The sequence below is a fragment of the Anoplolepis gracilipes genome, chromosome 6 (genome assembly GCF_047496725.1).
Source record: "Anoplolepis gracilipes chromosome 6, ASM4749672v1, whole genome shotgun sequence".
In the NCBI taxonomy this organism is placed as follows: Eukaryota; Metazoa; Arthropoda; class Insecta; order Hymenoptera; family Formicidae; genus Anoplolepis; species Anoplolepis gracilipes.
Genome location: NC_132975.1, coordinates 14,943,231 through 14,968,663, shown reverse-complemented (window position 1 = coordinate 14,968,663; position 25,433 = coordinate 14,943,231). Strand labels below are relative to the sequence as shown.

General features: G+C 33.1%; 2 protein-coding genes across 5 annotated transcripts in view; one reads left to right on the top strand and one right to left on the bottom strand.

The window, feature by feature from the left end:
* LOC140667245 (uncharacterized) overlaps nt 1-22,430 on the top strand; it is a 37,249-nt gene extending 14,819 nt beyond the window's left edge. The window contains exons 2-14 of one of the 2 annotated variants that reach the window (XM_072894991.1): nt 10,359-10,482; nt 11,727-11,826; nt 12,638-12,771; nt 13,556-13,927; nt 14,079-14,795; nt 15,099-15,318; nt 15,410-15,517; nt 15,653-15,747; nt 15,839-16,234; nt 16,487-16,619; nt 16,809-17,063; nt 17,172-17,291; nt 17,551-22,430. In XM_072894991.1, coding sequence (XP_072751092.1) covers nt 10,403-10,482; nt 11,727-11,826; nt 12,638-12,771; nt 13,556-13,927; nt 14,079-14,795; nt 15,099-15,318; nt 15,410-15,517; nt 15,653-15,747; nt 15,839-16,234; nt 16,487-16,619; nt 16,809-17,063; nt 17,172-17,291; nt 17,551-17,733 — 2,913 coding nt within the window. In that variant the 5' untranslated portion in view covers nt 10,359-10,402 and the 3' untranslated portion in view covers nt 17,734-22,430. Of the gene's footprint in view, nt 1-10,358; nt 10,483-11,726; nt 11,827-12,637; nt 12,772-13,537; nt 13,928-14,078; nt 14,796-15,098; nt 15,319-15,409; nt 15,518-15,652; nt 15,748-15,838; nt 16,235-16,486; nt 16,620-16,808; nt 17,064-17,171; nt 17,292-17,550 lie in introns of both variants that reach the window. The other variant, XM_072894990.1, reaches the window with a different exon arrangement.
* A 904-nt stretch (nt 22,431-23,334) lies between these two features.
* Vps36 (vacuolar protein sorting 36) lies at nt 23,335-25,405 on the bottom strand. Of its 3 annotated transcripts, none has more exons than XM_072895004.1 (6): nt 25,227-25,405; nt 24,898-25,093; nt 24,454-24,812; nt 24,224-24,388; nt 23,944-24,159; nt 23,335-23,862 (listed from the first exon to the last, which is right to left on the bottom strand). In XM_072895004.1, exons 1-6 carry the CDS (start codon nt 25,320-25,322, stop codon nt 23,686-23,688), a joined length of 1,209 nt encoding a protein of 402 aa, XP_072751105.1. In that variant the 5' UTR covers nt 25,323-25,405; the 3' UTR covers nt 23,335-23,685. The 3 variants fall into 3 exon arrangements, with proteins under 3 accessions (XP_072751105.1, XP_072751106.1, XP_072751107.1); XM_072895005.1 differs by having other exon boundaries at nt 24,898-25,107; nt 25,227-25,360; XM_072895006.1 differs by having other exon boundaries at nt 24,898-25,139; nt 25,227-25,343.
* Between the last annotated feature and the right edge of the window lie 28 nt (nt 25,406-25,433).

Here is a 25,433-nt window from a genome sequence, read left to right as displayed (position 1 = left end):
CATTTATATAAATAACTGAACAAAATAAACTTCTTCAGTTTGTAATGTCAGAAAATAAAATGTCATCAAAGTCGTTCAACCCGGTTTACATTTGACATATTTTTTCACCTCTTTGAAAACTCTTTCGCAAATCTTTTTTTTTTTTTTTTTTTTAAATTGTTTCTCACTCTAAACATCTATCATGTTTATTGTGTTCACCACTATGCGATTCAGCTGTCTATTCGTCTTTGGAAAATACACTGACAACCCATGAAACCGACAACGGGTGTGGCGCTTAATAAGTTTCGTCGTTCATTCAGGCAGCAGTCTAGGACAACGCAAGGAAAATAAAAGGAGGGACAAATGCGAGAGGGTGGTGAACTAAGAAAGACGGTGTGTCGGCCGAGGGGACGGGAGGAGAGAGACGAAGGGAAGAATCTCCAATAGTCCAATACCCCCAGCTAGAGCTTAAAGCTCTTTGTCTCTATCTCTCTCTTTCTGTCCGGATACCGGGATGCCAATAGCTAACGTGCCTTGGGCTGTGTTTCTGCGTACCACGATAGGTCGCACTATGGTACCAGTAGAGACGTACAGGTACCATACTACCATCTGCGTTGCACGTCGATATGTCATGTGTAAGCCACAATAACCAAGCGGAATTTGCAAAACAAACGTATATAAACTGTAAAGCGTAAGCTCGCTGTAAACTCTCTAGTTGCAGCAAGCAGTCTCGCAGTTTTCGACATTCGCGTATATTCAAATATAATAAATACTCGGGATATATTATACACGCGTAGAATACAAATGCAGTATATATTATTTATCGTTAAAAGCAGTGTATTTGTACAAACTTTATGGCATATCGACCATTGTGTTTGATTGGAATCTGATTTGAATTCGATGCACGCGTGAATGCTTGAATCGACACAAATTATAATGCACACGAGTGAGTCTATTTTGTATACGTTACACGTGGAGAAATAATCTTGTTACAACGCGCTCTCCATTATTTCAATATCGCTCCGCTATCAATTGCTTCTATAAACGTCTGGAAGAAGCACGGGAAGAAGAAATTGTCTACTTTGTAAACAGTTTGCAATTACAAAAGCGTTTAATTTATTCAATTTAAACAACATTAAATAAGAGAAAAAGATATAATTGTTGAGCCAATAGATTCATAATAACTAGAAAAATTTTGCAAATTTCTTCCGAGATAAAATTCCACGAAACACACACAGTCACAATTTGTCGAGAAGAAAATTATTGGCAATTAATCAACTATTCTTGTACCACAATTTTTTCTAACTTTATTTCTTTCTACATGTTCTTATGAACTTTGCCATGCATGATCCATCGTTAGAATTGTCGACTGTTAATTACGTCTATAATTTTTTACTTCGAAATCACAAATATATATTGTAAATTAAATTTTAATAAAATATTAAATTTAATTTTATTAATTTTAGTAAAATTTATACCAATTTAAAAAAAAAATTTATATTAAATAGAATTGAAAAAAAGACCCTTTTTCAATGATAACATACATTAAAATACTGCAGCATAAACGTCAAAGAGACTCACTGTACTGGATGCTCGAGATAATTGCGTAAGATATTTGAGTGTGTAATCTAACGAGAACGAATCAGATATCGCAATCAAGTTCATCGATCCGGTAATGTATAATGACCAGATACGGCGAGTCCAAAAATAGAACTATGCCACGATCAATCGTAAAGTCGTAGTCTCATGTTATTTTATAATACCGTATATTTTCGAACAACTGATCATTGTTGCTCGCGTCTATCGCGATGCGGATTCCTTTAATTATCTCGCGGGGGTTGAATGTTACAAATGAGCGGTGTTCCTGGAATTCGTCGGGGATATGGATTTTTCTCTTCGACCTTGTAATAATGTGGTCTTCGCCCTCACGGGGGTGAGTGGTATGTAACAGTATGACGAAGTGAGTTATTATGCTGAAATCGATAAGTGTTATAAACGCGCAGCGTACGTATTATCGTTATTTATAATATGTGTTACGAGAATAAATCTTGCCTTTTCAATCTTGCGCTTTAACGTAATACATTCTTAAAGTAAAAGGCTTTATATCAAGTCTCTTTAATTAATTAAATGATGAAATATGGATTTCAACGATAAGATATTACGACAGAGAGGTATTCATTCTACTAAAAATTTTAATAGCGACGCTAAAATCTTATCCATGATAAACATATTAATATTTTACCACGTGATATTCGTTAAAAAAACGTTCATGATAAAAAACTTACACTCAAAGTAGATAGATTTCTAGATGTCTCAATTAAAACTTATCGCTACTCTTTGTATCTGTTGGAATATTGTTTGTCACGTATAGAATTTATAGCAGCAATATTCTAGCAATACCTCTAGAAAATTAAGATCCCATTGTCAAATATTAATCACGAATATAATTGTCCTTGACAAATTACCCTAATAGTACAGATATAAATTCTGTCTCTGTCATTTAAATTGATTAAATGCAAAATATAGGGTAAACTTGACTAAGATGGCCATAGTTTTTTAAAATGCAAAAAACATATTTTTATTTTTGTTATTTTTTAATAATGTTTGACATATTATCTTCACTGAAGCTTAAATTACGTAATATTATCGAAATTAAAAAGAAAATATTTAATAGAAATTTTATATTATCAAAATAGCACGACATAAGCATTGGCCATCTTACCCAACTTTTAAGGAAAATATGACTATAGTGACGGAAAGATGGCCATAATATTTATAAAAAAAATAGTAAAAACGAAAATAAAAATTATAGGTCATGTAACAATTTACATATCTTTAATATGTCTAATGTCGATTACGATAGCTTAACTGTAATTTATTCGACGTTATAATAGTTTTTAAAGGACAAATGAAAAACTTTGCAGGTAATCAAAAGTAAAAATATGATACAAGAGTCACAATATCGTTATTTCAAATAATGCGCATAAATTACTATAAATGTCGATTATCTTTGATAATGATTAAAAAAGCGCACTATGTAGCGATTATTGAAAAAATTACAGCCAATGGCCATCTTTTCCGTATGGCCATCATACCATAGTTTATCCTATGCAGTATCACAGTATTTGCTAATAATTTATCTGTTTTAGTTAATTTTTTACACCTAGAAAATTTTTGTTCAACTTGCAAAATCATTTTTTTAAGTGTACACACGTTTTTCTCATGCAAAGTATTTTTCGATTTTTTTCGAGAACAGTCTCGTCAGTTCCAAAAAATAACACTTGGCGTGTAAAATGTCTCCCGCTGCGGCAGATGGACAAGGTCTTACAGAGCGATGTTTTTCGTATTACAATATGTGGCAGCTTTTCGCGCCGCAGTAGAACTAGATAGAATATGGTCAGCCGCTCGAAGGAAGGATTTTTACGCTCGCCAAATGAACGTAATACGTCTGCATAAAAAAAAGTTCGCTGGGTATAAAAAGAAGAAGAGTTTAATTAATTATTTTATATTTACGTCTGCATCACTTATTATTAATATAATAAACACATTATTATTGATGTGTTTGCTTCGTTTCTGCCTATTTATCATGGTACCGTAAATTAGTCTGTTAGTCTTGATTAAGGAAAATGCTGGCGATTAATATTTCAGTGATTGCAAATCATCTTGAATCGCGTCGTCCTATCCCGAGGGTCCTATCATTCTTCTTCTATGGAACAAAGTAATTGCTTCCGCGGTATCCCTCGTTTAAATCGGACGCGATTAAGACCGCGATTGAAACGCGAAACTTAGCAAGAGAGTCTTTGAAGCCGGCTATTGCTATAAGCGATGATATATTCTGATTGCTTGCCAGATTAAATTTTTCATGGCAATAATATCAAATTCTATAGGATAATAATACTAACTCTTGTCGCTCTCAACAACTTATTGTAATAAATAATAACGCGAGATATAAGAGCAAGTAGCACATTTGATTGCTAATATTAATAGATAAATCGCATTATCGTTGTTAGTTTAAAGCCCGAATGGAATTATCATCTCTCAAAGAGCATCGAACCGCGAAGATCTCTTGATGTACTTGCCACGAGCGACGATGTATTTGAGTGCATTATTAACATGGAAGCCGGAAGGTGGCCAACCTCCAGTCTCCACCCAGCTTTCAAGGTAATTAAATGGACTGTCGGGGGGGACAGGGAAGGGGGCCGACGGACCGGCAATAAAAGCTTTAACTCGGCGCGAAGAAGGCCACGTTGTACTTATGTATGGTTGCATTGTTTGCGTGTTCCCGACGACGGATTTAGGGCATAGAAAACACGAAAAGTCAAGTGTAGCGATAGATAAAATAATAAATAAAACACTATTTTTATATAAGATTTATATAACATTTATTATACAATAAGAAAGAATTATAAAAACAATGTAATTTTCCCTTTGTTGCTTAAGCTGATCTCTTATATGATATCATCATAATAATTGCACTATTCTTTATACATTTTAATATATCTTATACATGTGTCGGCATTTTTAAGCGAAGGTGAAACGACGGATCGATCTTTTCGTCGTAGTTAATTTACTTGACTTCTAGCATAAGACCACGCTAAAAGAGAGAAAAAGAATCAAGATAACGGTTCACTTTATTTTAGAATAAATTTTCTCTTGTTTTTAAGATAAACACGACGTTACTTAAAAGTAATGAATATTATTTTATTCGTTTGTATATGTGTAAATGTTACCAAGAAACTATATTTAAAAAAATGCATTCCGCTTGCTACAAATGCGGTAAATAAATTGCGAAATAAATGATGTTGAGAAAGGCGAAAGGAGAGAGCAGAAATTCAGACAGGAAATGAGAGAGAAAGAGAAAGACAGGGAGAGACGAAGATAAAAGCACTGAAAGCGCTGATGGAACCCATCGCTCTCTCGCAAATCTGATTACGTTGCCTCACTAGCTGCAACCATAGTCATTTACTACTACTCTTTGGAACAGATAGCCTCGCACGTGTGCGCGAACGTGTCACATGGCTCACCAGACTCCGATGAGCCGCGACCATCTCGAAAATCGAATAGGGGTTTGTCTCAGCCATTGATTTCCGCCCCGTTTCAGGGCTGAGAGATTTGAGGAAAATGCATAGAAAATGGAAATGCGAATATTTACGCGCCCGCCCGCGCGCGGGCTGTTCTCTCATCGGAAGTAAATGGAACGAGAAAACGGTTGGCGAGGCTAAAAAATTGATTGACTCAATCATTACAGAAGCATGCGTTGGCGTATGTGTTATAAAAGTAACAGCACTTTGAAATAGAAACGAAGCCCTTGCAATAGGCCTATTATTAGATCTCTCGTGAAGGAGAATGAATTATAAAGGTGCAAATAGGGTAAACTCGAGTAAGATGGGCATAGTTCTTTAAAATACAAAAAACATACTTTTATTTTTGTTATCTTTTAATAGTGTTTGGATGGTTTATTATCTTTACTGAAGCTTAAATTACGTAATATTATCGAAATTAAAAGGAACATATTTAATTGAAATTTTATCTTATCAAAATAGTACAAAATAAGCATTGGCCATCTTACTTCAACTTTTAAGAAAAAGATGACCATAGTGACGGAAAGATGGCCATAATATTTATAAAAAAAATAGTGAAAACGAAAATAAAAATTATAGGTCATATAACAATTTACGTATCTTTATAATGTGTCTAACGTCGATTACGATAGCTTAACTGTCATTTATTCGACGTTATAACAGTTTTTAGTAGACAAATGAAAAACTTTGCAGGTAGTCGAAAGTAAAAATATGATATAAAATTCAAATAATTGATTATATTAAGAGAGAATCTTATTTACGAGAAAACTTTAAGTTGCTTTACGAAAATGATATATAATTAATATATAAATTTTTGGTTTGCTGTGAAATAACACTCAAGAAAATATTTTAATAATGAAGATAGATTTCTAGATGTCTCAGTTAAAATTTATCGCCACTTTTTATATCTGTTGGAATATTGTTTGTCACGTATAGAATTTATAGCAGCAATATTCTAGCAATATCTCTAGAAAATTCAGATCCCATTGCCAAATATTAATCGCAAATATAATTGTCCTTGATAATAGCCCTTAAAGATGGGCATCATAAAAAATTTTCTGTCTGAATTACCCTAATGGTACAGATATAAATTCTGTCTCTGTCATTTAAATTGATTAAGTGCAAAATATATGCATTATCACTGTATTTGCTAATAATTTATCTCTTGCAGCTAATTTTTTACACCTAGAAAATTTTTGTTAAAGTTGCAAGGTCATTTTTTTGAGTGTAATCACTTTAATTAATATCATTATTTTTTACTGTTGACGTACAATACAAGTACGTTAGTTTCACCTATTGATGTTATATAATGTAAAAGTCGATAACAAAGATTACAGTTTGTAAAGAGTTTTGATGAGATAACGTCTGTTGCCGACAATCCCTTTAAATTGAGATTAAATTTGTTATTTCAAAAGGACCTTTCGTCGACCTTGCGTCCAAATTATTAATTATTGTTTTATTTTACCACGATTAATAATTAACAACGTAATTAATAATAATTTTTTACAATAGTAGGTCATAGTGCGCGGTCGACATATATAACATATATATATATATACAAGGCATATCTTTTTTGTTTTAAATATTTAACGAAAAGCGACATATGATGATAATGCATATATCGAAGCGTGGAGTCTTTTTCTCCTGGGAAGAAAATTCTTTTCCGGGGGTTAGCTTTGCAGTTATAACGGAGGAGGTTCCTCAGAGACTTCTTTTCCACGCTCCTCTGACATTCGTCCATTCGGTTTGCGTACAAAAGGGAGGATGCGAAACAAAACAAAGAGAAAAAGAAGCTCTCTCTCTCTCTTTCAGTACACGTTCTATTGTTGATCCCTCTTTCGCAAGCTCTCTCCTCCTTTCCTGTATTCCAGCAGCTGTCCTTCTCTCTCTCTCTCTCTCTCTCTCTCTCTCTCTCGAACAATTTCCTTTCCTTCTTTGAGGCTGTTCTTATCTCCGGATAACAGCGGAAGGAGGAAAACTCTCTCATGAGAAGGATGGGTCGAGAATGCGCGGGAGTCTCGAAATTCCACACGATCCTAAGCCATATTAAATTCGCCTAACGGGTGACCCAGTAACCCGCAAGATCGTAGCTTCGTTAGTTTCCAACGTAAAGTTTTTTTAATTTTCTTGAGAATGATGAGTAGATCGATGGCCTGATCTCGTACCGAATGTAAACGACCTGCCGGCATCTAAAATTAATTGATAAGCGAGCGTGTACAAGGTTTTGAAGTTTACTGAGGTTGTTGACTTTATTTAAAACGAAACTTCATTATTATACACTTAGTCCAATCGCTTGTGAGACAGCCTTGGTGAAAAAACAATTGCATTATCGCAATTAATTAACATTATTTCTGGATCTCTCGCAATCAATAACTTTAAATGTACGGATAAATTTTCTCAAGTTTAACGTCAATCTCTTTTTGACGAAAATGTCAAGGAGGAAAATATCATTGTTTTTAATTTTTTTAACCTTTATCTCTTCCCATCTTAGTAATTAAGCTTCGAATTAAAATTCTGTTAAGGTCTTCTTGAAATTATAAGAGTACGCCTACGTTTTGCTACACCTACATCTTGAAACTTTGTTAAAGTTCACTGAAAATACTTTGTTTTTAATCGTTTCTAACAAAACTATTGCTTTCTCGATATTTTGGCTACGAAATAATCTGCATATCAATGAATCTGTCATTAAACTAAAAATGGACAAATAATATAAATTATAGCTACAATAAATATATATTAAATATAATTTATAGCTTCTAAATATTTGAAGAAACGTTCGAAGCAGTAATGATTTTCTCAAAAATACCTTTGGAAAACAGAACGACAGAACAGTTAATAATTGATTGTTTCGATAAAACTCATGCACACACATATATATATATATATATATATATATATATATATATATATATATGGAGGTAAAATTAAATGACAATAACACAATTCCGATAAACCTGATAAAAAAATCATTTAATGAAAGAGGAAATTTGATTTGACAACTCAAGCGCATATTAGTCAAATATCCGGCAAATATTTAATCTACATCCCTAGTTCCCTCGGGCACTTTCCGATATATGCAGACGAAAGTGCTTCACGATAGACTTCGATATTTTACTTTCTTTCCTCTGCCTCTTCTCCTCTCGATATACCGTCTTTATGGCGTAAATTCAAATCAGGTTCGGTTGTAGATAAAACGGAATACACTTATGGTATGCCGAGCATAAATAAATATTATATATTTATTAAATATATTCATCATGGGCCGTGAAATATTTGCATAGTGGAAAAAAGATTACATCTAGCAAATACCTATTCATTGTGCTCTTTTTTTTATAATGTATTATGAATTTAATATCGTTAAATTGATTTTATTGTATGAATTTTGTCAGTGCAATTTTTCTGATGTATATATATGTGTGTGTGTGTGTGTGTGTCAAAACTGTTGTGAAAATTACATGAATAAATATTGTCGGATACATTATGGAGGATTCAGAATGTGTAAGAGATAAATTAGAAATTGTGAGTGCGGTGCATTGTGTTCTTTGCACGATTGAATTTACACTATCTCATAAATATGGATCAGACAACACAGAGAAAGTTGAAAGCTTATCGGAATCTACCACTTAAAAGCAAACGTAGAAAATTACAGAAGCTGCATTAACGACTATACATTACATCGGCAATTGGATTTTATGAAGCATTAATCTACTTATTGTCTTAGTTTATTATACGCAAGTGTATTATTATGCGCGAGCTGTTGATTGAAAATGAATTTAAACACATATTACGCGATACTTTTGCTTACAAAATCCGATTCCATTCTTTAACAGAAGGTTGATAAGCCGCGGAGATCAATCCAATTTATGTGCGTCACGAGGTAAAAACTTTCAAGGTAACGAACATTTCTACCAAATGGTTTACACGTGTGTATTATACATGCCAACTCGTCAAGTTCGATTCTGCAACTTTATGAACTATTGGTAATAATGAGAAAACAGTGAAATATGTATATACAATGTACTTGTATTGCATAAAATTTTGGTTTTAGATTACTCTCAACAAATGTACTTATTGTTAGAATATATTTAATATCTATCTACTATTGTAGATAAAATAAATCGGGACATTTTTATAGAATTTTTTGTAAAGTTACTTGTGCACATTTTAAAGGAAATACAATATCTTTTTACATTTTATCAGAAACAAGGAATATTCTGGAAAAATATTTTATGTAACATTTATTTTATATGGCAATTATTTTTTTTTATAATTCTCCAAGATAGGATCTAATTTAAAAATTACTGAAAGAATTGTGCAAAAAAAAAACTGGTGCACGTAAAAGATGATATGTTGGCATTTTTGTTTTAGATTTATGTCCATTTTAACGATTTAAATATATAATAATGTTTAAATAATTAATTATATAATAATGTTTAATAATGTTTGAATTAAATATATTCTGTATATGAATTGGTATAAAATATAATATTTGTATGTCGCAAAATATATACATATTTAAAGCATAACCCGTTAAACCCGAAAGATTTGAAAAATCTCCGTTACCTTGACACAGTAACATAAATGTAACTAGCATATAATGGTCTAGCTCTTGGCTGACCCACTTTCTCTAGCCATTGTCGTTGAATCTTTGTTCAAAAACAACAATAATATTTTCATATACATTGTATATGCATGTAACAATTAATATATTAATGGTGCACGATATTTATAAAGTCGAAATAAATCAAGGTGTTATATCAGAAGATATTTTATATTTCCATTACGGACAAAGAAGCAATCGATCTTTAGATGCTAAATTAAAGATCAATTTTCCTGAAATCTTTCAGATCTTCTTTAGCCTTTGTTTCGTAAGAAGCACAAAAGAGCAAGCAACTATATTGAATAGATGTACTTGAAAATCCCCTTTGCTTTCGCCTGAATTTCAAGTTGAAATCTTACGCGCTGTTAATTGCCACTATTGTTCCCGCTAAAAGAAAAAGTAGCGAAAGAACAGAAGTGCTACTTTGTAGGGTCACGCTATTCCCTCCTTAACATCCCTGTTTATATCCAGCACTTGGAGCTTCTCTCAAATTCATGGTCGATCGATTCCAGTCATATAAGTATATTCGAATCAAACCATGCAGATATTTAGAAGAAACGTTTTATTCTTCAAATAAAAGCTGCTCTCTATTTATTGAATGTTATTTCGCAATCAAAGAAAAATACGTTTTGATCGTTTCTTAAATGTAATCCGGATAATACGGTTTTAACGACTTTTTCGTTTCTGTATGTTTTCAGGCTTCGCTATCTCGTAAGATTTATCGGATTTAACATTCGCAACAATGGGCTGGGCTGTCACCGGTCTCGGAGTAGCTTTGGTCATCGTCATCGCTGCCGGCGCCACACTTGTCCTTTGCAGAAGGTAATCATGGTACCGAGATTTATGTCGCGTGTAGGGTATGTAAAATCCTGTAACATCACGCGATGTACAAAATTCAATTTTTAAAATAAGCCGTAAGTTGTAAGAAATTAATTACAGCTAAATTTATAGAAGAATAATCGACTCAGATTGATTAATTTCTTACGATTTATGACTCTTGTAGACCAGGTCTTTTTAGGATTTTTTTATAGAGTGCTTAAATGAGAATTGCTTATTTATAGACGCTTATTTATTCGTATATGCGCTCACATATATAATATCTAGAAATGAAAAGCGACGACCTTTAAATTTGTCAGTCCTTTTCCTTTATAATCTTTCCTTCATTTTTAACGAAGAAATGCAAGAATATAATAATGCAATTTAGAGATTGCTAAACGCATTAATGCGTGCAACAGGTGAAGCCATCATTCATAACGAGTACCTAATTATTGCGCTAGCAATTCGGTGTTTGTCCGAAAGACTACAAGTTTGATCCATTCTTTTCCGGGATAATAGATCGAGACTTGTTTTTCTCGCGAATTACGAGAACAATCACGACTTTTGATTCATATAATTGTTCTCGCGAATGAATGTAATACTCGGTTATTATGTTGTATGAATGAGATATAGTAAATGCGATTAAGAAATGTGTGAAAAAATTTTTACAAATTTTACAAAAGTAAATTACTTAATAACTAACATATAGATTTGACGTTATAACATACAGAATTTATGTTTAAAATACTCTTGTTATATGTTAAAAAATTATTCTGTGCAACAACAAATATAAAACAAAAGGAAAATGCAGAGAAAAATTATTTATTTATTAAAATAATTTGTATTTATATAATATTTGTGTTTTTATAATTTGAAAATTATATAGAAAATTAAGAAAATATTTCAGTTTAATTATCAAATTATCGTTAATAAGAACAAAGAGCGAAATAATTTACAACCACACAAAATGTAACATTCAAACGAACATTCAAATGCATTCACGTACAAAATTAATGATTAAACACCAGCGTATTAAAATAATTTGATTATCAAATAATTTTAATATAAATCTAAATAATATTATAAAAATATCTTATAAACAAATCAAGCCATCAATCCATTTGGACCATTGCATTCTGCCCTTTGCTCTATTACGTTATCTCCGATATTTCCGTGTTATGATCTTGAACAAACCTATTATCTTGTGGCATAATTAGCGCTTAGCTTCTGTAGTCTCGTCAATCCCGCAGATATTGCATCGGATGGCAATTTGGCACGAGGAATGTTTGGAGCGTCTGCGAGGAATGGAGACAGAGGCTTTCTTGGCTTTGGGCACCACGGGAAGAAAAGGTAAAAAGTGTATTCTCGAAAAATGTAAGTTAAATTACATTCCGTGGAATCCGCCAGGAAGCTTTTATTGCTCTTCCTCATAGTTATATCATCGAACAAATATTGATTTATAAGATATGATTACTCCGCATAATTCTTTTCTCTATTTTAAGATGAAATTGATACAACTGATTGAATCTATCCACTCAAAAAAATGCTCTTGCAACTTAAACAAACATTTTCTAGGTGTAAAAAATTCACTGAAACAGATAAATTATTAGCAAATACCGTGATACGACATATATTTTGCACTTAATCAATTTAAATGACAGAGACAGAATTTATATCTGTACTATTAGGATAATTTAGACGGAAAATTTTTCTGCGATGCCTATCTTTAAGGGCTATTGTTAAGGATAATTATATTTGTGATTAATGTTTGGCAATGGGATCTAAATTTTCTAGAGATATTGCTAGAATATTGCTGCTATAAATTCTATACGTGACAAACAATATTCTAATAGATACAAAAAAGCAGCGATAAATTTTAATTAAGACATCTAGAAATTTATCTACGTTAGCAAAATATTTTTTGAGTGAGATTAAAATTTAAAAAATTTTTAATCGAGAGATTAAAAATTTTTTTTTTCTAATCTGACAATTATATTATTTATAAAACTATATATACTCTTGTGCGATAGGAATGTCTATATTTTAAATTGCGATTTTAATTAAATGCAAATTTTCTTATTTAGAAGCAATATTTTCTTCAGCAATCTCCTTCTATCATATTACTTTGTATCGCCATTCCTAACGATGACACTATTTGAAGGTGGGATTGGTGAAGGCTCAGCATCCGACCGCTCAGACAATACCAGGCCTATATCGCCAAACTGGGAATACCTCTCAACATCTCCTGCATAGCGATAGCGACCTCCGGCTAGATGCGCAAGGCGCTTTCACCAGGTATGCGACTGATTCGATAATTAAATCTCCGCACAATTTTATGATATTTATTTATATGGCTGGAAAAGCATGAATATGAGAAGAAGAAGAAGAAGAAGAAGAAGAAGAAGAAGAAGAAGTTTAGCATGACTTTTGAGGAGATCTTAAGAGATGTTTAAACAAGTTTCCGGAAGAAAGTTTTCCTTTCGATTAAAATTAATTTGGAATATCTTTCTGTAGCTGTAATATTACGATAAAGAGGATTTATTTATACATTAGAAAGTATTATACGAGAAGTTTTCTGACAAAGTGTTTTGTGTAAGAATGTCTCAAAGCATAATTAAATTAATTACACACACAACACATACAAACACACATGCATTCGTACCTTTAAAGAAATTAATTAAATCAAATTGGAATATTCTACATATCACTCATGTTATTATAAACTAAAAGCTGTTAATAAAGTGTAAATAAAGTATTTTACGCAAAAAAAAATTACATACTTTTTACAACTTTCTTTGTCCGATTAAATTTATTAAATCCTCCATCGCATTTATGTTCTTATTCAAATGAAGCTAAAATATTCCATCTTCAAAAATATCTGTTTGCATTCACATACACAAATATATATAATATGTATACATATTCTTGATAAAGTAAAACTAAATCAGAGATCGAGATTTAAAAAGCCGAGAGTTCTGAAATATTTTACATATTCACTCACACATTGTACACAATTTATTATGCTCGTAGAATATATTATACCACTTATACTATTATACAGATTTGAGGCTGTCGACAGGGATTTACATCCTCCCCTCGGCGGCAGCACGATACCACCACAACCGTTACGACCAGCCCCTCAACCACGACCGACCGCTCGTCCGAGGCCATCGCCACTTCAGACACCGAGCACCGTCGACTACCTGAAGATGCACGAGGCTGGTCCGGGTCCGCTGACGCCGCCGCCGTCGTTGCAAAGAGGATCGATACGATCGAGAGCCCCTGGTCCGTCCGTATTTCTCTTTCAGAGTGAGCCGCCGAAAAATCACGGCCCCTTTGTGCCGCCGATCGAACATTCCGCTTTCTTGTTCGACGATCCGAAAACGATAGCGGAAAACATTCAGATGATGCCTTATGTCGAGCAGAACCACATGGATTCCAGATCTATCAGGTATATGACAGTACAATAAAAATTATGAATCTTTTGTATTTAATTGTAATAGCCTACTGATTTATTTAAAAAATTGAGATCACAAATGTGTGTTAAAACTGTTTTTATTATTTTTTTTTATGTTTTCTAATGACTTATGTTGACTTTACAGACAATTTGAGCATCCTCTCAAAGATTCGGCGCAGCTTAGGTACGGGATGAGTCATCCCCTAAACAGCCACCTGGATAGCGAGGATGTCAATCGGAATTACGGTGGCTACGAAATCGTCCAGAGGAATCATGTCGCGCAATCGTACGCGAGGAACGACTGCAGAGGGTTACCGAATAGCTTGAACGCGACAAATTCGTCGAACGCGGCCAGTCAGATGATCATGGAATCGATATACAGGCCTCAAACCGTCTCCAAGTTGCTTCAGAACAATGACGAGTTGAACGGCGATCATAATCGAAAGAACAGCGACATGCAAACCATCGAGATGACTCCGTTCAAAAGCACCGTTTCCAGTCATCAGGAAGATGTCGATTCGTACATCTTTCACAACGCTCTCTCCAAGTCGCAAGACCTCCAACGAGTTTCACAATATATTCAGAGTCTGCCCGATTTTCCTGTCTACGAGCCTGTCAACGAACTCCAAGCATATCCGACTCGGGAGTCGATATTGTTCGCGAACGCGATTCAAGGATCGATCGGAGACGACACAAAGATTACAAGCGAATCAGCCTCGAGTCCAATACCTCCACCACCCGCGCCACCAGATCCACCGCAGGAAATTCCTACTAAGAAGAGTCCTACTACCGGCGAGAGAATTTTCAGCGCGCTTAGATCCGTCACTACGCAAAGCTACATAGATGCTTCAGAATTTTATAAGTGAGTTTTTATTGAAAAGTCGCTAGTTATCAGAAATTTACATTATTAAAAACTGATTAAAAAAAACAAAATATATATATATATATATATATATATATATATATACATTTAGAAAAAATATAATTATATTTGCATAATTATGTATATCATCTATATATTATACTTGTAATTAGAATTCTTTTTAAAAAGAGTATTCAAAAAGAAAGACAAAAACCATGAACAAGTAGCTTAATCCTGGTACTATCAATTCCTTCGATATTTATTCTTGTCCTTTTTATATTGAATTGTAAACTTCTTCTGCAGTTCGGTACTTTCCTCGGCGCAACAAATACAGCGACTTACATTTCCACCGTTCGTGAACGACAACACCGAAGATAATTTACAGGATGCTGAATACTTACAAGATATACGGGATATTTATGCGGAAACCGATTTGGATGTGACCGGCCCGGATGGTTCAAGACGGAGTTCCGATCTTTATAGTCCTGAACTAAATCTGGAAGCTCACAGAACAGCGCAAGAAGTAACTAATTTACTGTCTTTTATTTTATATAATATCAACAATATTTTTCTTTATTCTTATTTTCAACCTGATATTTTTGTTGCCTTTGTAGGTGTATAATAGTCTACAAGATCCACCATCGTCTCCTTTGTTGGTTAAAGACAACAATCACGAATCTTACACTTATTTATCAGATCCGAGCTTCACCCGAACGTCAGAGGTACGTGTTGTTTTTTATTTTTTCATAATACGATTAAAAAGAGAAACATGTCGATTTTAAAAAATATATTCAATGTAATATCATATCAGATATCTGGATTATATATATTCGTCAGTTTATTAAAAATCATTTTAGGAGATTTTCAATAGTCTCGAACAACGACGTAAAAGCGTGGAAAGATTGAATGGCATTCATGAATATGTAGACTTTGATGTTGCCGATCCATCGAGGTAAGAATGTTTATTTGAATAATCTTCTCTTCATTATTTTCAAATGTAAAAGAAAAACGCACATATTGTCTATAAAATTTGTTCTCTTTAGAAGAAGGAATAGCCAAGAGCTTTACGCCGCCCTAGAGGAAGTACAATTGAAGAGACGACTTTCTCAAAGTTTAGAAGAGTCGTATCTGGGTTACGCGATGAGCGATTACACTAGATTGGGAAATCGTCGAGGTTCACTCGGTCCCGAGCCGGAACCACCACCCGACGAATTTACGTTGAAAAGAGCAATCAGTTGCGAAAGCGTGTGTTCCGACACTAGCGTGAATTTGAACGATCTCGAAGAAGCACCCATTGTAGGCCACATCTGCGTCGGACTCGAACACGAGAGATGGGGTGGTCGCGGAAGCGATTGCGAGGGCGATTTGGTCGTGAGCGTCCTGGAGGCCAGGGATCTCGTTGCTGCCGACGATATTCCAGCGCAAGATACTTTTGTTAGGTGAATATTTCTCTCTTTTTTTTCCTTCTTTCTTCTCTAATATAACTCTTTAATTCTCAATAAAATTAGCATATCATATTAAACATTATCGTATTAATTTTTTATTATAAATTTAATTAGTAATTTTTTTAGAAAATACATATATTGACATTTTTTTCCTAACAATTCGTTCTCTCTTTCTCTCCCAAGAAAAACTAATTATTAATTAATTAACTTTCGAGTACAAGTATTCAAAATATTTTTCTTTCCTAGGGTATGTCTTTTACCCGATAGACAGACCCACGTACAAACGAGAATTTATAGGGGATGTCCATCGCCTAGTTATCAAGAGAAATTCCTATTTCCCCTCGATGGCGGTCCAGCAGGCAAAACACTTCTTGTTGAGGTGCTTTTCACTATTGATTTTGTTCTATTTATATATTTGATGCAGATTAAATATTACAAATAGACAAAATAATTATTTTTTTACGAATATGTCTGTTGATTTGAAGTAGTTAACTTAAAATAGTTTTGATTGAATTTATTATAACATTGAATGCCTGAATTGAAATAGATTTTTCTTTCCATTATTCAGGTGTTTTCTGATGAATCTAGCGTTGGCGGCGGCGCATCGTTAATCGGTGAAGCTAGTTTAAAGCTCGGGCCTGTGGGGAGGCCACCAGCTACGACATGGTTACCGCTCAGTGGACCTGCCTTACCCACTCCGCATCTAGGAGAGCTGATGTTCTCTCTCAGTTACTTGCCAACGGCAGAGAGACTCACCCTCGTAGTAGTTAAAGCCCGCAACTTACGCGGCGCAAATTCAACTCCGGGTGATTTTTTTGTTAAGGTAGTTTAATTAAATTCATAATAAGTGCGTCTATATATGTATATATACGTGTAGTAATAAATAATTTGAACAAGATGTAATTGTTAACACATATTTTCTTTCACTAAGGTATACTTACTTCAACAAGGGAAAAAGATACATAAAAAGAAAACGTCCGTGAAAAAAGGCGAGAAGAGTCCGATCTTCAACGAAGCGATAATATTTAGCATGCCAGCGCACACTCTACAGGTTTTGAATAACTTTTCATTTTGAAAAATAATAAATATATAATTTAACAATGTGATACATATACTTATAATTGCGAATCGATATCGTTAAAACGAGTTTTAATCGATTTTTCGAATCAATCAAATCCTATTTAAAAAGATTTAAATTTTCTTACAAAAAATTCGCAAATATTATATTTTTCTAATAAATCGACGTATAGTTTCTTCTATTTTGTATTTAATTATATAGAGATATTTTTATCGAATATACGTTTTTCTAGACTATACAGTTGAGATTGACGGTGGCGGAGTTGAACGGCGACCAAGGTACGAGTCCAAAAGCGTACTCTGTCGGCCACATCATCATAGGATCTACCTCTACGGGAAAAGCATTGGCACATTGGAGACAAATGTTGGCGGCCTTGCGGCGTCCGGTTGCCATGTGGCATCCTCTCAGGAAGTAGAAACGGAATCGTCACATTCGCGGAACGAAAGCGAAAGGATGACCGGAGTAGCGGAAAGCAGAGTCTTAAAGTATCACTTTTCATGTATCATCTTGTATAAAATTTTGTGTCACGCCCGCGTTCTTTGATGTATTTATGCGTGTCTGAAAAGATATACGCGTACTTATATAATCTAAACATAAAATAAGATACAATCTCTCACATAGAGATGCGTGTCATAAGCATCCTATCTATCTAGTACGTTAACGATCGTTCAGATTACTGTGTGTGGCGGTAAATGCGCGATATCGTTTGACAAAAAAATTTACAATCGATACGGAATCTTACTACAATCGCGAGAGCCGATATTACTTATCTTATATATTAATTTCTCTAGTTTGTAAAAAATGAAACTCGTCGTCGAGCGCAAATTTTGCGCGTACGTTATTTAAGAAACCGCGAAAACTGCAATCGATTAAGTAACAAAATGAAATTTTTCTTCTAAAAGGATAGATAGAATTGAAAAAATTTGATGTGGCCGACTGAATTGTGACGTAAAATTTCTAGTAATGTATTCTGTTACATATCTTTAAAAGCAATTAACTCTTTAAAGCAATTACTTTTTGTATTTTAGGGATCTCTTTTTTAAGGATATTTTAATTGCAAGTTCCTCTTAAGACTCAAAAGAAAGTTCAACGTCATGCAACTTGAAAATTAATCACCTAATTGTTAGTAAATCATTGAACTTTTCCTTCATCATTCTTGCAATTCATTTGTCACCATCATGACAACATTGGCTTTTTACTTTCTTGGAGTGAATTTTGAGTCGATATTATCTATAATATCACTTTCCTGGCATCATACACATGATTGAATAATTATCATCCATAAAACAATAAATACATATCGCGCACGGTTACTGCGCGATTATCGCCATAAATAAAAACGATAAGAATGTATTTTTTCACATATGTGCGTTAATTCTAATTGCACGATCGATTACGATCCATTTCACGACAAGGTATTCACGCGACGAAAAATCAAAGCCCAATTGCAATATTCGATGGTGTCGGGACTATCTTGAGAGACTGACAGCTCTTACAATAGATATGACAATTCTGCACTCATGAAAAATAAGATATGCACGATATATATAATCATCATAGCTCTTCATAAATATTATATTGATTTTTAGGCAATTGTATATCTTGCCTTTTAATAACTAAGGGTCACAATTTTTGACTATCATTAGAATTTAAATAGATTAGATATAAGAGAAGAATATTGAGAGGAATAATATAAAATTAGCATGTAAGAAAAAACTGTAGACCTCTCTCTTCTATAATTATCTCATGAAAAGTCTTGTCGCTGTATGTGATAGTGACCCAAATAGCGACATGTATCTGTTATTTTGCGATTTATAGGAAAATTTGTTTCTTAAAATGATTCTTAAATTTATTATAACAAATAACAATAAAATTTAAGTACACTTTTTTTGCCAGGATTTAACAATAACAAAAAATGAACTTATTTGTTCTAAAACTAGAATTTAAAAAAATTATTAAGAATGTTTCTGTAATGTATAGTTCTTAAATTTCAAGATTAATCTAATTTGAGAATCTTAAAGTTATTTTCTTTTAATTTTTCTAACAGAATTAAAATAGTTAAATTTTTAAATAGAAATTACTAAGTGCGGTGAAATACTTCCAATTCCACTTTCGATATCTTTTGATTGTCAGAATACAAAATATTTACAGATTAGAAAGAATGAAATGAAAGGAAATTTATTCTTTAAATAATTCCAAATCTTGAAGATTAGAAATTTTATTTCACAAAATAAATTTCTGTGAGTTTCTTTTAATATTTTATTATTTATAAAGCGCGATTAACATTATCAGCGTATAAGTTCTTCAGATATACCGGTTCCGACACCCTCAATCTCTTCGATCACTACTAAAAAGAAAGAAAAAAAAAAAAGAAAAACGATCGATAACGATTCGAGCACGAATTAGACAGCCTTTTGGACCTCAACGCCTATTCTATAACTTTTGTACCTCTTCATATACATGCTGGAACTCGCAAGTTTAATCTTTGTACACGCGCGCATGCGTGTACGTATATATTATATATACATAAAAAAAAGAGATACATTATTACGAGCAAAATTTTACAATATCTATACTATACACTTTTCTCGTCTCATAAAAATCCACTATTCCACTTCGCACTTATTAACTTATGCAGATTTTTCTATCGCCAATTACTAATGGGACTAATATCGCTCACTTCTCATTAATCTTCATAAATCTAATTGTAAGGCACATCCCTTTTGCGAATGATACTCTTATCTCTTCACTGATATATTATATACGCAAGAATAAATTTAGGATAGACGGAATTAACAGAGAGATAGTGGAGGAAGTGTATTTTGCGAGAATTATAGTGACGGATGTCTCTAATAACGGTGGCTAATAATGGTGGAAAAGATTATACCATATTGTAAAATTTTTTTATAAGCTTATATGTATCCAATATTTAGCTACATAATACCTTTTACCTATACTTTTAATTTATCAATTTCTAATTTTTGCTAAAATCGCTGAAATGTGCAAAAATTAAAATTTTTTCACAACTTAAGTTCGAAATTTCAGCTTTTTATCATCTTAGATAGCTTGATCGAAGCAGTTTTTTTCGCGTTAAACAATACGCGTAATTATATATAATTTGCAGATTCTAATTTAAAGAACTGTGTGTGCGTGTGTACGAGCATGTGTGTGTATACTTAATAATGAGGCATTGTACATAAGCAAACATACGCATAATTTGTATGCATATATATATACACATATATATGCGCATACATAAACATATACATATAAGCCAAGATAAAACAGATTAGTATCTAACACTGTTGTATATCAGCACAAAACTGAACTTTTATTCTTAATACCTATATGCGATTCACGTCTACGCGCATATTACGCGTCTACTGCTATTACATGTCTACGTGTTTGTTTATACACGTAGACGTCGTATATACGGTATCGCGCAGAAAACGGTTGCGAAAGAAGCTCTTACTCAAAGTCCTTATTTCAACGAAACCGCGTTGGATTTTCTTGTCACTTGATTATCTCGCAACGATGAAGTTATCGTTACGTGAAAGAGAATGCTCTCTCCATCAGTTATTGCTACTGATATACATATGCACCGTTCTCGGGATTCTCGTGTATACGTTAATTTAATATGCTACTATATGCGCAGGACGAGTTCAGGGGGAAAGAAATGAGAGTTGTTTAATAGTTTGCATCTCGTTTTTCAGAATTTAATTTTGTCAGAGGCTAGTTATTATATGGTAAAAGATAGAAAGCGATAAAAGTAGAAGAATGAAAGATAATGGAAAGGCGGTTACAGCATAAAAAAAAAAGGTGTGAGGATGAGACGAAGAATATAAAAGAAGATGAAATTCAAAGAATGTAATACGAAAGAAAAAAAGATAACCAGAGAGAATGAGAGAAAGAGAGAGGACCGAATGCTAATGACAATAATAGTGTAGAGTGATTCGTACCACAAACAGCGTTATACTATATGCGTATCAATAACTATAGCTTCTCTTTTAATGGAATCAATTAAAAGAATTAGTTTTAAATTCTCAAGGCGCATCAATATTGAAAACCATTTGTTAATAGCAATATGTTAATAAATAAATAATATAGCAATACTACATGCGCGTTGATGGGTAGATATTCCAACATATATCGGTATTATTAATAATTTTACAACGTTAAAAACTTGTGGGACGAATCACGAAAAACACATAGCGATTGTAAGCATGAGTGAGTACGCGAGAAAGAAAGAGAGAGAAAGGGAGAGAGAGAGAGAGAGAGAGAGTTCACATACAAAATACTATATAAAAATTTAAATTATTTTATATTTTTGTTACGCCTCTCTGTGATATAATAAGGGCACATTCACACCCCATCCTGTATATGTATATATGCGTTATAGTCTTCGTATCTCGTTGATTAAAGTGAGACCTTTTAAAGAATGAACCTTGCCAAGCCTTCCCTATTGCATTTCAAAATGCACTCGAACGTACTTCGAATGTTAAAGTCATTTAGGAATTAGTGAAAAGATCAATTATCGCACGCGCAAATTTAATTCTAACACTTGTACGATTGTCGACATTGATCTTTATAAAGAAACTGAATAAAATGTGTGTGTGCGATATTATATATTTTATCTTTAGAATATTTAGTATAGTATACAAATAATTTTGGATGTCACATACGATGAATAATTGTTATCTTGTCCCAAGTATCCCAGAGGGCACATGTCCCTAAAAGATGACTTAAACATGACTTAAAGACGTCTCATTGTTTTTTTAGATATCTTTAAGATGTCTTTTAGCTTTTCTGTGCCATATGGGATGTGTAAATGATTTTTAATTGGGCATAAAAGTAGTCGGACTTTTTGATGTTTAAATTAATGTTTATAAAGTAGTCGTTTTATAAACAAACAGGTACGTTCGAGCTTGTGTTCGTCAAAGGTATAATATATATATATATATATATGTATTGTTATACGACATCTTGTACTATACTATATTAATTGTGCGAGCAAATTTAAATGCATTGACTTGTGGAGGATACCGCAATTTACCGATGGACGGTATTATACAGCGGACATTTGTAAGCTGTATAACATATAACACGTGTCTTTTTTTTAATACAGGGTGCATCTGAAATAGTGGATCAGAATTTGCCGATATATTCTTGGATCGTCTTAGGCTGAATTTTTTGGTAATCAGAATTTTGAAACACATATATTAATATTTCTTAATTCTAAAGAAGATAAAATGAAAGACTGAAATCAACTAAAATAAATTTTCTTCATCAAATTTAATCAGTATAATCATATAAGAGAATAAATAACAAAATTTTACTCTTTACATTAACTTCAAATAGCATACTTTAAGAGAAGCTTAATGTAAGTCTTAATTACCGAGATATTTAATCGTGAAAATTGAAAAGTAAAAAAAGATTGGCTACTTAAGAGAAAGTCGATTCTAAATTTCAAAGAATATAATAGCAAACATATTGGACCGCTATTTTAGAAAAAAATCTCCATCCTGTATATGCATAAATAATATAGATGCGGAAAATCATATACTATTAATTATACACGATCATTGTTAATCATGGTTGCGGTTCTATTTACACAGTTCGTTTAATGAATAAATCTAAAAAAATATATTTCAATTAAAATGCATGATGCCTTGCGCTTCATTGCCTTATCTTATGCTTGTGTTAAAACAAGTCTAAAATACATATTTATTTTTATTTATAATTATCACTTATGTATATATATATATATGTATATATATATATATATATATATATATGTATGTTATCTTGTTAATTAATTTATTTCATCAATGAATGTTTTTTATCATTTTAAGCATTGATTGTGTCAACAGAAATTATGTTAATATAGATATAAAGTTTATTTCAGTGCATCTCTTTACAATATATATACTTTCACACACACATACATATATTATATATATACACGCACATAATCTCATATAATTTAAAATAAGTTTAACTTTTTAACTTTATTTAAAATTTTTCTGGCTGTGAAATAAAATATGTGGTATAATTGCAATTCATATAATATTTATGTAACATTCTTTGTATACAAAAAAAAAGTAATTATCTTGAAAGATTTAAATTATTCAAAAAAATATCACTTAGATATCAGGAACAAGACAATTATGTACTAAGAAAATAATTATTTTCATGTAGTTTACAAAATAATGGTGTTTAATTGATTTAGTTATACTTTGAGCGTATAAAGATTTAAGAAATATATAAAACCTTGTGAAACATTGGTGTTTTACATGATGGCCAATGTTAATCTAATTATATTAAAAAAAAACAATTGTAGCTTACTATTACTCATGGCAGCTGAAAATTACTCAGTTATTTCTTCTAAAAACAGATTTGGATAAAATCTCAAAGCTTCTATCGAATCGTCTCTACACGCTTTGCCGTGCTTTTCTGTGACTAGCAATCGCTCGCGCGCTAACAATACCGATATACCCTCCGATTGTGCAAGATCTTCGGCCGTCATAGATTCCTTTTCTTTCAACTGAAAGTTTTATGTGGATAAGATATAATAGGTGAATTAAAAATTTTCATTTTATTAGCGTTTGCGTAATCGAATATTTACCAATTCCGTTATACGATCCACAACAGCCTTATCGTCGTGAGAACGAATTTGGAGAACCATAACGCCACTATCAAAACTCCTTAATACAATTGGTAGACCTAAGGGTGCCAATCGTCTACTAGCATGCAACAAATCCTCGGGAGATAAAAGTTCCAAACCTCTTGCTCTATTTACACGACAATAAACATCTGTAAGTGTCATCATGCCACCTACTTCCTGAAATCAGTTATAACATTTCCCATCACTCTTTACATATACGCCAAATATGTAAATCACAAACCTTTAGTGGTTCTTCTAAAATGTACGCAAGTTGCTTTGCTAATTGTTCAAAGTACTCGTTACTGCTCTTGTACGCGTCTCTCGTTACTGGGTCATCGATACCTAAGCTCATCAAGTAAGCCTTAAATCTGACAGTCTCATCTTCCGTTATGTCACCTTGTCTCTCCTGCAATAATCTTGCATTATGAACCTCAACCTGTTCAACCTTACAAAGGAATCATTGAAAATCACCCGTATTTTAGCAGAGATTGTTTTTGAGATGGCCACCATATCTTTAGCCATATCCATAAGTTTTGTGAGATCTTGAAACGCCAGTGATATACTTTGATCAGTTTCTTTCTGCTTCTCTTGCAAACTTCTTTCAATACCAATGATACCGGTTCGTGTTTTTATCTGTGGTAACAGTCTTGAGCTTCCTCGATTGTCATGCGCATTGTTAGGCACAATTAGTCCTGTGGCAGGAGTCAACTCCCATACTCGTTTCATAATAGTATCAGATAACTGCGTTATAAAATTTGAATCGAGACCTTCTTTAAACGACAATTTGACATAATTACACAGACTATTATCCGCCGGACCAAGCATTTTATCTAAACAAATACATACAAAGATTGTTAGTCTAATGTCTAATTCATAACTTATTAATCGTTTGACTTGTGTAACTTGAAGTCTCACCAACGACAGGTTCGGAGAGATGTAATACAATCTTTTTACTACGTCCAAAGGAAAACGGTCCGGGATTCTCTTCCTCGAAGAAAACGATATATCGAAGCGACATGGACAAACAAGTATTACCTCGTGGTATATCGCCAGGTCTGCCCCAGAGTATTCTGTGACTAGTTAAAATTAGTTCGCCGCCTTCAAAGTTCGTCTGCAAAAGTTATCCTAATATCAATATAATCTTCGTACTTATATATCTGTCAAAAAAAAAAAAAACTGACACTTGCGCGTCTTCGGTGACGTGACATTGGTTCCGCAAGTAATATGTTCGCGAAATTAATTACCTTTGTATCACCGTCGTAGAGACGCACGGCCATATCGCGTCTCACATAAGTCTCATTCGGCATAAGCCGAGAATCGGCATACTCGAACCTATTCATCGCGAAATCTCACTACGAACTGTCAAAACGAAGAACCATGTTCGCCTCTCGCCTCCCTCGCCAACAACCCAAACCCCAAACTTGAATACTTTTAGATGGAATCACGTAGCG

Excerpts from the sequence above, each read along its gene's own strand:
- Vps36 (XM_072895004.1), bottom strand. The coding sequence starts at position 25,322 with ATGAATAGGTTCGAGTATGCCGATTCTCGGCTTATGCCGAATGAGACT. Across the intron at positions 24,160-24,223 it reads TTTTAGAAGAACCACTAAAG|GAAGTAGGTGGCATGATGAC; the intron begins GTTTGTGATTTA and ends AACTGATTTCAG. Across the intron at positions 23,863-23,943 it reads TGGATCGTATAACGGAATTG|TTGAAAGAAAAGGAATCTAT; the intron begins GTAAATATTCGA and ends TAAAACTTTCAG.